The sequence below is a fragment of the Poecilia latipinna genome, unplaced genomic scaffold (genome assembly GCF_001443285.1).
Source record: "Poecilia latipinna isolate Pla-1442-1.1 unplaced genomic scaffold, P_latipinna-1.0 Scaffold1227, whole genome shotgun sequence".
Classification (NCBI taxonomy): Eukaryota; Metazoa; Chordata; class Actinopteri; order Cyprinodontiformes; family Poeciliidae; genus Poecilia; species Poecilia latipinna.
The window spans coordinates 49,421-65,466 of record NW_015113843.1 but is presented as its reverse complement, the minus strand read 5'-3'; the positions used below and the strand labels follow the sequence as shown (position 1 = coordinate 65,466).

Sequence of the window (16,046 nt, the reverse complement as noted above, 5' to 3'; positions counted from 1 at the left end):
TGACTGTTCAAAGAAGCATTTTCACTTTTTTTTCCCACATCATTTTACTCTAACTTGTCTTTTGTTTATTTTCAATATCTTCGTTTTTGCGAGGTGACCTTGAGTGGTCTGAAATATTATTAGAAATGGTTCAAAAGCATCTGATCTTTTGGGGGATGCTGTACTTTACCAAATTGGTCACTCCGCCAACATGCAGGGGGAAAGCTATGCATTTTTTTATATATGACTTTGACTGGGCCATTCTAAAACAGAAATGGAATAAAAACACACAACCTTAACATCAGCATTCAAAATAAATACAATTCCCCATGTTAGTTAAGATAAAAATGAACAGTTTACCTGCTGGGCAAACCCAGCTCTCCCAGCTCAATGACTGGAGTTGGGCAGAGAAACGGACACAAGGTTTCTTACACTTTAATTTGTTTAGAATCACACAGACAGAATATAAACAATATCAACTAGATACAACTGCTGCTATGATTTTTCCTCAAATCTTTCAGAAATACGCAACAACAATGAAAAAGCACCCTGACTGGGACAGATCAGCCAGACCTTCTGGTTAGAGACCATTTCAAGGAACGGCTTCATGTCAAGCTCCAATGACACCAAGAACTGAGTCCATGATCTGCTGTCATCTTAACAAAAGAGCTACTGAGGAAAGGAAAAGTGTAGTACACTCATTAAAATGCACTTTTATAATGTTCCTTCTGAAATAATTAAAGCTGCAGTATGCAACTTTTACAAAAAATATGTTAATATTTGTTGAAACTGTCACTACTTCATGACAGCATGATATGAGACAGATGTTCTGTGAAAAAAAATTGACCTATTTTGATCTCCCAGTGTGAACTAGAAACAACCAATCAGAGCCAGGAACAATATTAGTGCTGTCAATCACAATTTTGTGTAGTGCTGCTCACCCTCTTTTTCCTCTCCTTGCTTTCTGCTATGCTGCAGCTAGCATAGCATGTTGTAAATGCTCATGCTAGATAGCATGGTCACAGATGACGACACACAAAGGGTTTTCCTGTAACAGTAATTACAAGCTCATTTAGCAGCAAGTACATGAAGGATGACTGACAGCACTCAGACCCTCCTCTGGACTCTGTTTGGTTGTCTTTCGTTTGGAGTGATGCATTTCTTCAGATGGTAATAACAGCTCATGGAGGAGGTGAAGGAGATCAAGCTTTACATAAATAATCTGTTACAAACTACACAACACTGTGATAGTTTTAGCAAATTTGTAAAAACATATTTTATAAAAGTTATATACTGCAGCTGTAAAGCTTTTGTACTATGTTAAAAAATTTGGACCCAAAGGAGGAAGGAATTGTAATAATTGGAAAATTTTTACTGCAAGACAAAAATATTATTTGTAGTTTTGTTAGATCGTGCAGTGAAATCATGTGGATGATTATGTCTCTCAACAGTCTCTTGTGTGATTTTCTAAATGGGTGTACCAACATCACCAGTATTGATGTTTAAGCAGTGATCTGGAAGCAGGAGCTCTGTTTCATTGTCAGCTTGGTCCCAGCAGTCAGGGTGCAGGTTAGTCTGGAGGCGGTCAGAGCACCTCCACCCTTTAACTTCATCCGCCCCCTGAGGGTCCCCTCCTCCCTGGCCTCCAGCTACAGGAGCCTCCTTGTCCCATCAGGGGATTGTAGTCTGAAACACAGAGACAAAAAAATTTAATTGTGAGTTTATTTTACAGATACTGAAGTGAAATGTGTATTTTTATCCAGCAATCAGGCTGAGTAGAATCAACATTCACTGTACTTCAGCTGCAGCTCTGTCTCTACACACTTAGTGCTTCTAGACACCAAAGTCTAGCGACTCAGTCAGGTTCAGGCATGGATTCTGGACCAGGTTCAGATGGACCGTCACGACTCAATTTGTTTGAGCTCTGGGAGACGTTAAAGCTTGGGATGTCTTTATAGAACCTAACCCAGCTTTAAACTGAACCAGAACCTCCTCCCTGACCTGCTGCTGAGTTTCTTGGTCTCCATGGTGATGGCTGTTCCCTGAGGTCAGAGAACCAGAACATCTGGATTCATACTGAGATTAAATGTAATAGTTTACTATTAGCTGCCTTCTGACTGCATTTAATTGAGCTAACTTGTTTTGAGGGTATTTGAGTAAAGGGGGCACACTTTTAAATTATGATTTCTTAATTAATTTTATTACCATGGATCATTTTCCTTCCTGTTTGGGAAGAAACTGGGTCACACAACACACAAACAAAAAATACTGCATCAATGTAATTCTTGGCAGTTCCAGTGCCATTTAAACACCATTTGCTTACATATTCTAAACCTAATAATCCATGTTGTGTTTCTGTTGCAGCACACACAGCCTGATGATGAAGGCTGCAGGCGGTGAGGTTCTTACCGTTGGAGCGCAGTGGCTTCTTATCCATCTTTGGTTTGAGCCCAGCTGCTGCTGGGCTCGCCTCCTCTGTGTTCTGCAGGAATTGCACACAGTGAAACTACAGCAACATGAATGCAGCTGGTTCTATTCCAGCATTTACTGCTCACTTGTTCTCTCACAGCAGAAACCAGGGTTCCTGACCTAGGCCTAATATTCTGTCCTGAGACAAGTCAAGGTCAGCTCACCCCAGATAGCTTGTGTCCTTTGGAGCTCTTCCCCTGCTTCATGCTCTCCCATTCCTCGATCTTCTGCCTTCTCTTCTCTTCTTCTTGCTGTTGATAAAAAACCGTGAGTAAAAGTCTACCCCGGTTCAGGTGGCTCACCATGTAGCCCCCACTGCACCTGTCTCTGCTTCTCCTTAAAGGCAGCAGCTTTGGCATCCAGCTCCTCCTGCATCCTCCGCCGAGCTGCCTCCATGGCCTCCTGTCTCTTTGTCACTAGAGATGCATCTTCCGGAATAAAAAAGGAAAATCATGTTTGCAACAAATTCACTTCATATTTTTACTGACATGCCAGATAAAGGAGTCACAATAATGTCGTATTTCCCCCAGCCCCTCCACCCATTGCTGTGCACTGATGGCCAGCTGGCTGAATGTTCTAAAGGTCCAATTACATCAGCTACAGGAAGAAAATCATCTCAACAAAATCAGGACAGCATCTAACAAGAACATGCTGGTCCTCCCTCAACATTTATGCTGCATGGAACCAAAATATAACCAAATATAACCGAATATTTGGTTATATTTTAGCATTTATGCTAAATGAGCATCTATGCTCATTTAGCAATGTATGCCAATATCATGTAAGCCAATATCTATTGCAGTCCTTCTCAATATTAATATAAAATGGGGTTTTATTGTGAAAATGTTAAGAATTACAAAGTACTTTATTGATCCATGGGGAAATAGCTTATTTGTTGACAAGCTACTCCCATCCAAAGTGTTAAATATTAGAAAATTAGCATTACATACGACATATGACATTATAGCAATTAGTGACATAATTACATAGTAATTACTGAGGTTGATCACCGTGACTTACAGCCAGAATCGCTCAGTTATTATTATTTATTTATTTATTTACTTATTGTTAAATTCTAAGAAACTGGAAGTAGAAATGCTGTTAGAAAAGTGGCTCCACTTGAACGTTGTTACGGTGCTGATGCTGACCTTGCAGGTTGTGTGGGACGGAGTCCTGACGGCTCTGGCCGGTCCTCCTCTTCCTCAGATGCTGAATGAGCAGCAGCACTGTGACGGTGACAGCCAGCAGGTACCACCCGTACAGGGACAGGAACTCCCCAACTGCCGGGGGACAGGGAGGAAATGTTTCAACTATGCCGTGTGCTTCCCAACAACAATCCACTCAACTTATTACAGTCTAATTTCCTGACGTGTGTTTCAAGTAGAAAGACTCAACACAGCCCTTCTTAGCCAGTTTCATACGTCATGAAGCCGAGACCGGAAATGTTGTTGCTAGTTACCTGTGAAGCTCAGCTGACTCAGGTCCTGGTTCTTCAGAGGAACCTGACGGGGAGAGTTGTCATCGTCGACGTCTAATATTTCCACATCATCATCCATTTTACCCACCCACACACACGCAAACACACACCGTGTTGTTAAAAGCCCAAATCACACAGCGAGTCTGTTTTAAGCTTCCTGCTGCGGCGGAAACGTCCTTATATCAGTTCCATCTTAGCGGAATCCCAACTAACTGACACAAAACCAAAAACTATCTACTCTCAATCCAGGACATTCACGGTGACGTGTTTATCTTCGCAGCAATCTCTTCTTCATCTGGATAGTTACTTCTGTACTGGCGCCGCCACCTGACGCGGAGGCTCAATGATGACGCTTGGCTGAAGTTGAAAACAGAGACACCTTTTTTTGGGAGCTAAAACAGTCTCATTATTCACAAATGCACAGAACGCGATTTCTAAATGCGCAGAACGATTCACACCTGCACAGGATAATTTGTGTGTGCACAAAGCAATCGTTACAAATGCACAGAACAAGATTCACACTTGTATTTTGGATACAAACACAAATATATCTTGATTTAATCAATGTTTATGACACCCACTAGCAACTTCACAGATCCCTCTAATATAATTCATACTAAAACAAAGATAGCTAGTTTCTGTATTGTTCTAAGAATCAGATACAATGAAAGCCCGTCTGGTAGATTTCTTTTATTCATCTTTATAAGTTTATCAAACCCTTCAAATGATACCACAAACCAGTTTCGATTTAGCAGAGAAGTGGACAGTTTTTAATCCTATTTTGTCAGAGGGCACAAATGCTGTTGCGCTGAAATTACAAACTGGAAGTGGAAGGTTCCTGTGTTCTTATGGCAAGCCGTTTTAACATAAATTCGGTGTCGTCTAACTATCCGAAATTACATTACAGATATCTAAAAATGCATTTTGACTAGACAAAACTACATTTTGACTATCCGGAATGATAATTTAAAATATCTGTATTTACATTCTGACTAGTAAGAATAATAATTCAAGACATCTTCAATTATATTTTGACTAGTCAAAATTCCTTTCAAGATATCTCAAATAGCGTCATTGGGTCTGTCTTTTGACGGGACACATATCCGTAATTACGATTTAAGATATCTTCAACACAATTATGACTAGTCAACAATTTTAGATCTAGATTTAGATATCTGAATTAAGAATGACGTGAAGCCCCTTTGTGGTGTCCAAACAGTTGCCTGCAGAATTTTATGTTTCCTGCACAAAATTGTCAGTAAATGCCACAAATTAGAAAGAGGTCGATAATGTTGGAAATGCGAAGATAGCAAAACTTCATAAACTATAAGACTGCAAAGATTTTCCTGCTTATTCATTTCCGACAAACCGAATGCACTTAAGAACAACTTTGAAAAGCTAACACTGCTATTGTCAAAGCATTTTCAACATGAAAGTGGCGCGTTTTCAAACATCTTTCTTCGTATTCTCTATTTTTAATTGTTTTATTAAACTTTCAAATTGCTACGTAAGTTAGGGACGTTTTGAGTAGACAGAATACTAATTCAAGATATCAGTAATGTCATTCTGACTATAGTCGGAATGTCAATTTAAGATATCTTAAATAGAAAAGCTGTGTAATTCAAAATATCTCTAATTCATTTGGAGATTTCTGAAAAGGAATTTTGACTAGTCAAAATTACAATTCAAGATATCTTTAATTTAGTTTTGGCTAGTCATTATTTGCTTTTAAGATATCTATAACTTAGTCTTTACTAGTCAAAACTACATTTCTCTTATCCAAAAATACATCTAAGACCAAAATCGAGATATCTTGAATTTACTTTATGACTAGTCATAATTTAATTGTAGATTTCTGAAATGTGTATTTCAGGTAGTCAGTAATTCATTTTAGATATCTTGAATTGAAGTCACCATACAAGTCAATGGTAAATCTGACGTCATTTCGACTAGTCAGAATGTAATTAGAGATATCTCAAATAGTTATTTTGTCTAGTCGAAATATAATGAAAGACATCTTAAATCGTTAAAACGTCTAGTCACAAAACAATTTGAGGTATCTGGAATGTAAGTGCGGTAAAACAGAATTTATGTTAAAATGGCTTGCCGAAGTGTTCTGCCTAGAACCTGCCTGCTCAACACAATCTGACTGATTGGACAGTGTAGGTTTTGAATTTCTCCACAAGATGGCAGTAGTGCAAACTCTAGTGTGCAGGAATAGATTTTAACAGGGTCAGTTCAAGTTAAGTTTGCTTATAGTCGTATAGTATAATCTGTTTTACATGATAAGTCCAACTGATGCTGTCCTACAGGCCAAACAAACACTGCAAGTATAGATTTCATAGAATATGACAGACGTGTAGGACTACAACTAATACATATGCTTTAAAAATGTTTTATGTGAGAGAAAGGTTACTTATAATCTATAGTGAGATTTTCTTTAAAAAGAAGGAACCTCTGGAGCAGAACTTCTGTGATTTTCTACTATCTACTATGCTCTCTAGATCTCCAGAGAACAGATGTTATTTACCTTTTTTTTATATTTTTATTTTTTTTTACATTTTTTCTAGTCATTTGGTTTTTATGTACACATGCAAAATGCAAACTCTGTATTTTTTTTTAAGAACTCACTCAGTTGCATATTTCTTTTGATGTATGTATGCTATTTATGTTCTTCTTCTATCCATCCTAACAAGATGCCAGGGTCACCTCAGCTGATACCTGACACTAACTCCCTCCCAGATGACAGAGCTTCTCACTTTGGGACCTGACACTTTTGGCTCGTCCTACAAGTGGAGAGCCCATGGAAAGGAGACCCATGTTTCCTCTTTGAGCTGAGCTCGGCCGAGCCCCGTGGATAAAAGCCCAGCCACCTTCTTAAGCAGTGCGCCGCTGACCCCCTCTAGCTCCGCCCCTGAATAAAGACAGCCATATTGTTATGTCTACACCTCAGACCAGTAGGTGGCGGTAATAGTGCTTTAGGACTGTTTGCCAACCCCAACTTACTTACCTCCGAAGAAGACAATAAACACACGAAGAAGAAATCTTTGTTCTGGCGGTAGTGTGTGACACGTTCTGATTAGTTTGGTGAAGAAAACTTGTTCCGCCTAAAGCCTGGCACTGTTGTCGACATGGTGAAGTTATCTGCGGAGCTCATAGAGCAGGCTGCTCAGTACACCAACCCGGTGAGAGACCGAGAGTTGGACCTACGAGGTAAGCCTGAGCGCCTCCCTCACAGCGGCATCAGGCCTCGTTGCTTTTATTCAGTCGGAGAACACCAGGATAGGAAGTAGCTGTGTCTGCGGACTGCAGTACCAGGCTTTACAAGGCGTCCAGAACGGCTGCTTCACTTGCTGCCTTTTTAATTATGCTGGCTGACCCGGAGAAGCTAGGCTGCTAACTGCTAGCATGGTAGGAAGTCAGAGTCAAACTACAAGCAGGACACTTTCTGGAGTTTCCAAAACGGCTCTGAATGCTAAGTGAAAAAGCAGCTGAGGACCTGGTGTGTTTGCATAGAAATTATTCACGTACTTTAACTTTAACCTTTCCTGTGTTTTACTCTAAAGGTTATAAGATCCCGGTTCTGGAGAACCTGGGAGCGACTCTGGACCAGTTTGATACCATTGATTTCTCTGATAATGAAGTGAGGAAACTGGACGGCTTCCCTTTGCTCAAAAGACTTAAGACGTTGCTGATGAACAACAACAGAATCTGGTAAGATGTCGGATCCAGATCGAAATGATCAGATGCTGATTGGAAGTAACTGGATCCTGCCTGAGACCCGACAGGTGGTGCCAGTGATCCGAGGCTGTGGTCAGGGTTTTCAGCCCAAACACAAATAAAATCCAGACAAAAAAAGGGGGCTAAATCTCATATAGTCATATGGGTTTTATTTATTGTTGTTGTGTTTTAATTTTGGATAGTTAAAATGTCTTCCAGTTCCAATGATAAATGTTCTTTACAGAGTTAAAGTTTCCTGTTTTTTGACAGGGTGCATTATTATGTCATCATCTATGAATTACTTGAAAATAGTCTCAAAACAATATTATCGTCATCATAATAATTACTGAAGACAACTTGTTGTCCAGTGTAAGTTGCTATTGTGACAGGGCTCCATCATGTGAGGTGTTTGTGTGGCTGTTGTCTCTCATGCTGCTGTTGTTCCTCCAGTCGGATCGGAGAGAACCTGGAGCAGTCCCTGCCAGATCTCAGAGAGCTGGTGCTCACCAACAACAACATCCAAGAGCTGGTGAGTAACATTACCATGGAGCCCCAGTTTCTGCTGTTTGGAATGCGTGCATGAATGAAGGGTATAAAGTCAGAACAAACACGAGAGACTGTTGAATGAAAATTCTGACCAGAACTAGGGCTGCACTAATTGCAGTTTTCTAGCCGATCACCGATTACGATCTTTAAAAGGCCTAACCTGCTGGTTCCAGTTCTGACCGATACTGACTTTTGTTTTTGTCTGAATGTTGCTAAATACAACAACAAAGTTTCTGAGTTAGCAACAGTGGGATCACTATTGTTAACTGCAAACATTCAGACATGACCTGGTGCTGGGCTGTCAGTCAAACCTCTCACAGTAAAGCAATAGAAGTCAGTGGCTTATTTTTAGACCTTTGCTGAGGAAGATGAGATCAGTGGATAAGATTAGCTTCACATGCAAGTATCAGCCGATCACCGATCTCCCAAAATTAGGAAAGGATATCGGGGCACCAGAACAGACAGATGAGACCTCAGTGGATCAGCAGCTTATCAGGCTGAATTGGAGGATCAAGGGTTGCTGCTGTTTGGGTCATTTGCAGCGTAGAGTGTTCAGCTGGGAGGGAGCAGAGGACAGATCCTTGGATCCAAGGATCACTTTGGATTCTCTACTCAGAAAATTAGAACATCCCGAAAAAGTACAGTATTTTCCTGTCTGTCATTCCAGATAATGAAACTCATTATATAGATTCATAACATACAAAATGAAATATTTCATGTCTTCATTTTTTCCAGAACTAAAGTGCTGCTCAGTGGTCCAGGACTACAGCTGATTTAAACTGAGTCCTCCAGTTCTAATCAGTTACTGAACCTTGAGGTCTGACCTCTTGAGTTGTTAGGTTCCTGAAAGATCATTCAGTGATCTGAGTTTGAGCTTATCAATACATTGTCGTTGTTGGATTGTTCTGGTTTCTCTTATTCCAGCATTACCATGCAAGTTAAAAAGTCAATGCTTATTTTGTCTCCATCCTGCCTTAAAGGCCACATTTAGGTAGCTGTTAGGAAAGGCTGCTTACACTCAGAGCTGTTAAGGTGTATGGAAGAGGACTAGGGCAGCTAAAAATAACTTTTTTCTGAGATTCCGAGTGGCCCTAACCCTTCTCCTTACTGGTTAGAAGTACATCCTGTTGAAAGTCTGACCTGATGCTGCTCACACATCTGGGCAATTTGGGGTCTAATTAAAGTAAAGTTGAAACCTGTCCATATGCATCTCTATCAGAACTTAGTCCTCCTTTTCCTCTCCTTTCCCATCAGGGAGACTTGGATCCGCTGGCCTCGGTGAAGACGTTAACCCTCCTTAGGTAACGCTGTCACACACATGTTCAGCTCTATATAGCACTATCTGAAGATTTAACTATTTGAAGAGATTTCTTTTTTGTGCTTGAAATAAGAACATTTTACTTGGATAAAATAAGTTCTAGACTTGAAGTTTGCTTGGTAAATATTGATATTCTAGTTTCTAGCATATATTTGCTCTTAAGTAATATTTTCTTAATACCAAGCTTTTATATCTTACTGAGATAATTAAGTACAAAAACACTTAAAATAAGAAAAATATTCTAACATAAACCCTCTTGGTGAGAAAAATTATCTTGTCAGAAAGAAAACAAGCATAAATCTCCTTAAGTAAGATATTTAATCTTAATAAGATTTCAGTTTTTGCAGTGAATGGGGCTGAGTGTCTGACCCCTCTTGGCCATCACCTCCAGACATGCAGCTCTGTCCTTTCTGCTTGCAGCTTGTTGAAGAATCCTGTGACAAACAAGAAGCACTACCGGCTTTACGTCATCAACAAAATCCCACAGATCCGTGTGCTCGATTTTCAGAAAGTGAAGCTCAAGGTAAGGTCTGGTAAACCCAAAATACCAATGTATGTTAATAAAGATGAACATGTTCCTCTGACTGTGTTGTTCCAGGAACGGCAGGAGGCAGAAAAAATGTTCCGAGGCAAACGAGGCGTTCAGCTCGCCAAGGACATGGCCAGGCGAACAAAAACGTGAGTCTGATTCAACAGCAACATTTCAGGATCCTTGATGAACTGCTTCTTTTCAGCAAACCTGAACTACTGTTATACATTTAAATACATGTAGCGAAGAGGACAGCAGTTGATTCTGTCCCAGTCTCACAGATGAGTAGAAGGTTGCCTAAATGAGCTGTGTCCCTTTCAGGTTTACTCCTGGGGTCGTTCAGCCAGAGAAGAGAAGGACGGGGCCGTCTCAAGCTGATGTGGAGGCCATCAAGGTCAGTTTGTCAAGTGGGATCTCTGACCCCTTCCAGTCACACAAAAATAGATGTTTTTCCCACTTTTCCCCTTCGTCCTTTTGTCCTTGTATAAAAGGACTGATAATGACTACATTGTTTATCAGTAATGACTATCTAGATTGATAATCTAGATAATGACTGAGTCATTTGGATGGCCTCAGTGTTGCGGACATATCTGTAATCAAGGTCATAGTTTGTGTTCACTTTTTTAAAAATATATTGCAACTACACAGCCAGCATGAGGTTCTGCTTCATTTGAGAAGAACACAGGTTGTGCTTTAGCTTCCTTTCACTGTGTTGTTAATAATCTGCATCGACTCCAGCCTAGATTGTAATAAAATTTCAATAGTAGTTTTATCTGATCCCAGTGCAGGATTGGACACAATTGATCATGACATTTTAATGTCCTCATCAGCAAATTGGGTTGGTATTTCTGGCATAGTCCTCAGCTACCTTTCAACATGAATTAAATTATCTGTGGATTTTCCCAAGGTTCCATCCTTATCCTCTCCTCAACATTTACAAGCGTCATTGAAATTTTATGCAACAATAAGACAGAATATCACATGTATGCTGATGACACACAATTGTACTTTAGTCTTTCACCAGCACATTAAAGTTTGGTATTAATCTGTTTACTAACAGATTAATACAGTTGGATGTGTCAAAATCTTCAGCTAAAAAAAGATTAATCCAAAGTTTTAGTCTTTGAGCCAAACAAGCATCGACTAAAACCAGCCCCCTCCTTCTGTCTGTTGGTTTAAAAAGCTTTGACAGAACCAGGAGTCTGGGGTAATAATGGATCTGAATCTTGACAGTTACATCTAATTTCTGAAAAAGACAACATAGGACTACCTAAAAATATTTCCAAAACTAGATGACATGTTCCAACAGGACTCTGAAAAATGGTTTTAGCAGACTCAATAATTGCAGCACAGAAGGATCAGCATTTCAGTCCAGTTGTGAGATCTTCACACTGCCTGTCTATTGCTCACAGAATAGAGTTTTAAAATCTGCTAACAAACCACTTAGTAGTAAAAGCCCAGATTACATTCCTGATCTTCATCTGCTGTAAACCATGAAGATTTTAGTATCATTTGCATCAAACCTACTCTGCATTCCAAGAGTCAAACCAAAACATGCTGATCAGTGCTCTGGATCCACCGCAGGAAACTGGAGGATCTGACAGTCAGTTGTAGGGTTGGATGGTGCTGAAGTTGTGTAAATGTGTTTCAGAATGCCATCTCCAACGCTACGTCGTTGGCAGAGGTGGAGAGGTTGAAAGGCATGCTGCAGGCCGGACAGATCCCAGGACGAGATCTCAGACAAGGTGGGTTCCAACCTGCTGTTGCTGTCCTGTGTGCTTCTACTAACAGACCCGCTCAGTAGGATGTGTGGAGGTTCTCAAGAGGCAGGATTGTTCCCTCAGAGAACTACTTCAGCACTGTCTCAGAACCACCAAACCAGTGACTGAAAGGTCAATTTGAGCAAATAATCTGCTTCCAAAGACAACAAACCAAGTCTGTCCTGGTTTAGTAGCTTTGGTCTCCAGGACTCTTTCCCTCAAACATGGAATTATTTTTTTCTTTTCCCTCAAACATGGAATTATTTTTTTCTTTTCAGTATGAGGTTTTGTCTGCTGAAGTCTTAGAGGGAGTTAACAGTCTGAAGAGTAAACCTGCTAGGAAAGATTTTCTTCCGTTTTTTGTTTTTTTTTAATCAAGGTTTCTGTTTATTACTCAATTATTCCAAATATGATAGAATATAAAGAACCCAGCTGTTTACACAATCCATCGATGATAGAATGTGGAGCTGCATTCTGTTGTCACTGGACTAAAGGCCTGAAGTTTTACATTTCTCCTTCACAATTGAATATGCTTTCCAGACCCAACGAGGTCTCAACATCACAGCAGTTTGATATGAAGTCCGTTAGTCTTCTATGTGATGATGAGACAGAATCTCGTGTCTCTTCATTTGTTGAATCAGATCCCAGTGGGATGGAGGAGGAGGAAGAAGAAGAAGAAGAAGACTATAATGGTGCAGAGGTGCATATGGAGGAAGGTTACGGAGATGGCATAAACAACGGGGACCAAGCAGAGGATGAAGACATGGAGGATGAGCCACATGAAAACGGCTCCTGAACCTGCTAGGTTTTTTTTTTTTTTTTTTTCAGATTTCTGGTGTTGCACTGCAGTGTGCTGTTTTTATTTTGTATATTAACTCATTAAACAGATTTCTTGTACTCTCTGAGATTACATTCTTTTGTCAAATAAAATCTCATTTTGTTTTTTTTTCCCCCTGCAAACTTTGCTGCATTCTGTTGAACTTTTCAGCAACATCAGAAATTTTCAGGTAGTTGAGGTCCAGCCTCCTGACAGGAGGGTTCAGAAGCTGAAGCAGAGCAGCTTAGTGGTGCAGAGTTCCAGTTGGTTCAGACAGTGGATGAATAGATCACAGGGCTTGGTTTTTATATATTTTGTTTATTCTTTTTTTCTAAAATAGAAGAGTATGAAAGTAATCAAACCCCGTGAGCTTTTTCACATTACCACCATAAGCTATCATGGATTTGTACACAATTGATCAGAACAAAGTTGCAACATTCTGAATCAGGAGTAAAATACTTTCTTTTATTGTGCTTATTTATATATTTTTTGCATTTAATTTATTTGACTCGGATAGTGCACATTAATCAACTTTGTCACAAATTTTGGCAGTGTAAATATGCAGGAATTGGAACAATGTAATAAGACAACACAAAAAACACCTCACTATACAATTCACAGGACAGAACAAATGTAATTGTATTATAAATAGCAAAAACATCAGAAGATTTACACAAGAAAATAACCAACAGACAAACAGGATACAAACCCATGTCTTCCACATGATTAGCTGACCAGCTAATCAAGCATTGGTTGATTGGCTGGTCAGCTGTCAACCAATGCTTGAGTTTCTGTAGCTTCCATTGCCTCTGACCAGCGTCAGAGGTAGTTCCCTGAATGTGAGGCTCTGATAGACGCCACCTTCTGGCTTCAGAATGGTTTAGCACCCATTTCTATTAATTCCTCAGTCTACTTCAGAACCACATGTTTTATACTCTTAAGTATTTTTGAGTTATTTGTTTACCGGCTTTACAAATTCTTTTGATCAAAATGGCTGAAACTCAATCAGGTTAAACAAAGAGCATCTGAAAACAGAAATCTTCAAGTCCTACAAGAGGTGCTCAACTGGATTTACATCTGGACTTTGTCTGGACCATTAAAACACATTATTTTCTCTGATCTAACCCATTCCATAATATCTCAGGCTGAATGTACAGGGCTGTGGTCCTGCTGGAGGATGAACCTTCATCCCAGTCTCATCTTGTGCTTCTTCTAGTCTTCCATCACTGATGAAGGAAAGCATCCCTGCAGCACCATGCTGCCACCACCATGATACTGGGGATGTTCAGTAAGATCAGTGAGATGTAGAGTGTTTTCAGCCAAAAAGTTTCACGTTGGTCTACAATGCTTGTTTGAACAAAAATTATACAACTGAATATGTCATTATTATTATGACTGATCAAAATGACAGACAACAAAAGAGTCTAGTTCAATCCCTAGTTCCATCCACAGTAAATTGTCCTGATGACAGTCATTTGTTGGCAACTCTGCTAATCCACCTCATTTGCTTTTGCTTTTGCTGTTCCTCTCCATCTGATCAGAACTCCTTTTTCTAGATATTTAAAAATTGTAAGCATGGGAACAGAATGGTTGTCAGAATTTTATGTTGTTTCCAAAATGTGAGATCACATTAAAATATTAAGCAAACTATCAAAGTGTCTCCAACAAGTTTATTTTAGTAAAGGGAATGTTGTTCAAATGCCAACCGTCCAAAGTATGAGAATTTTGTGCAGGTATCTGTTTCTGTGTCCGATTCTCCCAGCTTGGCTTGAGGAAGTTCTTGACATCAAGCTAAATCCCATTTCCCCCAGACACCTGCTGCGTCTTTACTCAGTGGCTCCAGCCACATCCTGCTCTCAGTTGATCTCCTAACCCTTGGTATTTGCCCAGGACTTTAGACATAAAGCTCTCAAAGAAACAGCAGGGCACTGCTAAGAAACCAAACAACATGGCGCTGAACAGAACACACTACCTTTGGGCAAGGCGGTACCACACAGCAAACATCCCTAAGTCAGATCTTTCATGAACTAAAGGGTGGAGAGAAAAAGGATCCATGAAATCCCTGTTAAACAAGGATGTTTACAATGCAGATTTAATCCAGTCTGATATGTTAGGAATAGTTTGTGATCTATGTCTCTCAGAAAGACATACAAAGAGAAAAAATCCTTAATAAAGTGCCTATATTATTAATATTTATTGAAATGAGGAAAATTAGAGGTTTTAAAATAGTCCAAAGCCATCTCCTAACTGTTTGTCTCAAAGATTAGTTAATGTTGGAGATTTTCCTTCTCAGAAGAATTACTCTGCTGTATGGAGATGGTAAGTTATGAGGTACAGCTGTAAAACATTAAAGTTGATGCTACATTTATATTGTTCATATGAAACTCCAAAGGAGAGAAAAGGATGTGACCTGACAGCTTAACTCATGATGTCATTTATTCAAGATAGGAGTACAGAACCTTTCTAATGGATCAAAACAGCCGTAGACGCATTGCATGCACCCATTTACTTTGTAAAATCATCTTGAAAGCATATTCAAAAAATAATTACTCTTAAAATAGAACTTCTAGGGCTAAGTACAACTCCGCCATTCAGACTGTTGCATTAAAAGAGGAATTCAAAATGTTAGAAACAGAATCACACAACAAATATCACATATTGATACATGTAATCCCTCCAGGTTAACAGGGCTAGGCGATTAAATGTGCGCCACAGGATGAATATCCTGCACTGAGGGAGCTGAGTCACTCACTGACGCAGGCTCCCACACGTCAAGTTGAGTTCAGTTTCCAACATGGCAAATGTACCTCAGAAATTCTAGCAAATAACTTCAAACTATTATCAGTACCTGGTTATCCCTGCAGTGGTCATTGGGTCAGTGGTCTCCAGTCAGTGTTCACCCTGGAGAGGTTAGGGGTTAGAGGTTAGGGGTTGAAGTTAGGACAACACAGAAGGTCAGCCATGCAGACACACACTCATACCCTAACAGGTATATCTCTGGACTGGAAGTCAGAGTACCCAGAGACAAGAGTGTAGATCCCATTTCATTACTGGCGGGGTGGGAAGGGGGGGCCATAAACAAGGACATTTTTTAAGAGCAATTTTGTGGGGGTGAGCAAAGTTATAGTAAAATGTGCTTTATATTTTTTTGTGTGTTCAAGCTGCACCATCAAAACTGACTAGTAAGTAGCAATTAATAACAAAAGTGTTTTTCTCAGTAAACAACCTGTTGAGACCCATAGAAGTCAAACTAAGATTCAAATGTTGCTTAGATATGAGAGTGGTTCAGAGTCACAGATCTAATCTCTGATACACCTTTACAAAAACTTAAGGCTCTGACAAGTTTTAATAAGTAACTCCACTTAATAAAATTCCTCATAAATATTGATTTATTGCTGTGGTTCTCAATACAAGTCATGTGTTATTTAAAT

The 16,046-nt window shown here is 39.7% G+C and overlaps 2 protein-coding genes across 2 annotated transcripts; one reads left to right on the top strand and one right to left on the bottom strand.

Moving 5' to 3' along the window:
* Positions 1-398: 398 nt before the first annotated feature.
* Positions 399-4,267, bottom strand: selenos (selenoprotein S). The gene is made up of 6 exons (XM_015054070.1): positions 3,908-4,267; positions 3,597-3,728; positions 2,770-2,876; positions 2,613-2,699; positions 2,389-2,461; positions 399-1,665 (listed from the first exon to the last, which is right to left on the bottom strand). The coding sequence occupies exons 1-6, from the start codon at positions 4,002-4,004 to the stop codon at positions 1,589-1,591; spliced, it is 573 nt and encodes a 190-aa protein (XP_014909556.1). The 5' UTR covers positions 4,005-4,267; the 3' UTR covers positions 399-1,588.
* A 2,634-nt stretch (positions 4,268-6,901) lies between these two features.
* Positions 6,902-12,706, top strand: snrpa1 (small nuclear ribonucleoprotein polypeptide A'). The gene is made up of 9 exons (XM_015054074.1): positions 6,902-7,138; positions 7,492-7,639; positions 8,096-8,174; positions 9,446-9,492; positions 9,930-10,032; positions 10,108-10,187; positions 10,360-10,432; positions 11,690-11,783; positions 12,440-12,706. Exons 1-9 carry the CDS (start codon positions 7,057-7,059, stop codon positions 12,592-12,594), a joined length of 861 nt encoding a protein of 286 aa, XP_014909560.1. The 5' UTR covers positions 6,902-7,056; the 3' UTR covers positions 12,595-12,706.
* The last annotated feature ends 3,340 nt before the right edge of the window (positions 12,707-16,046 follow it).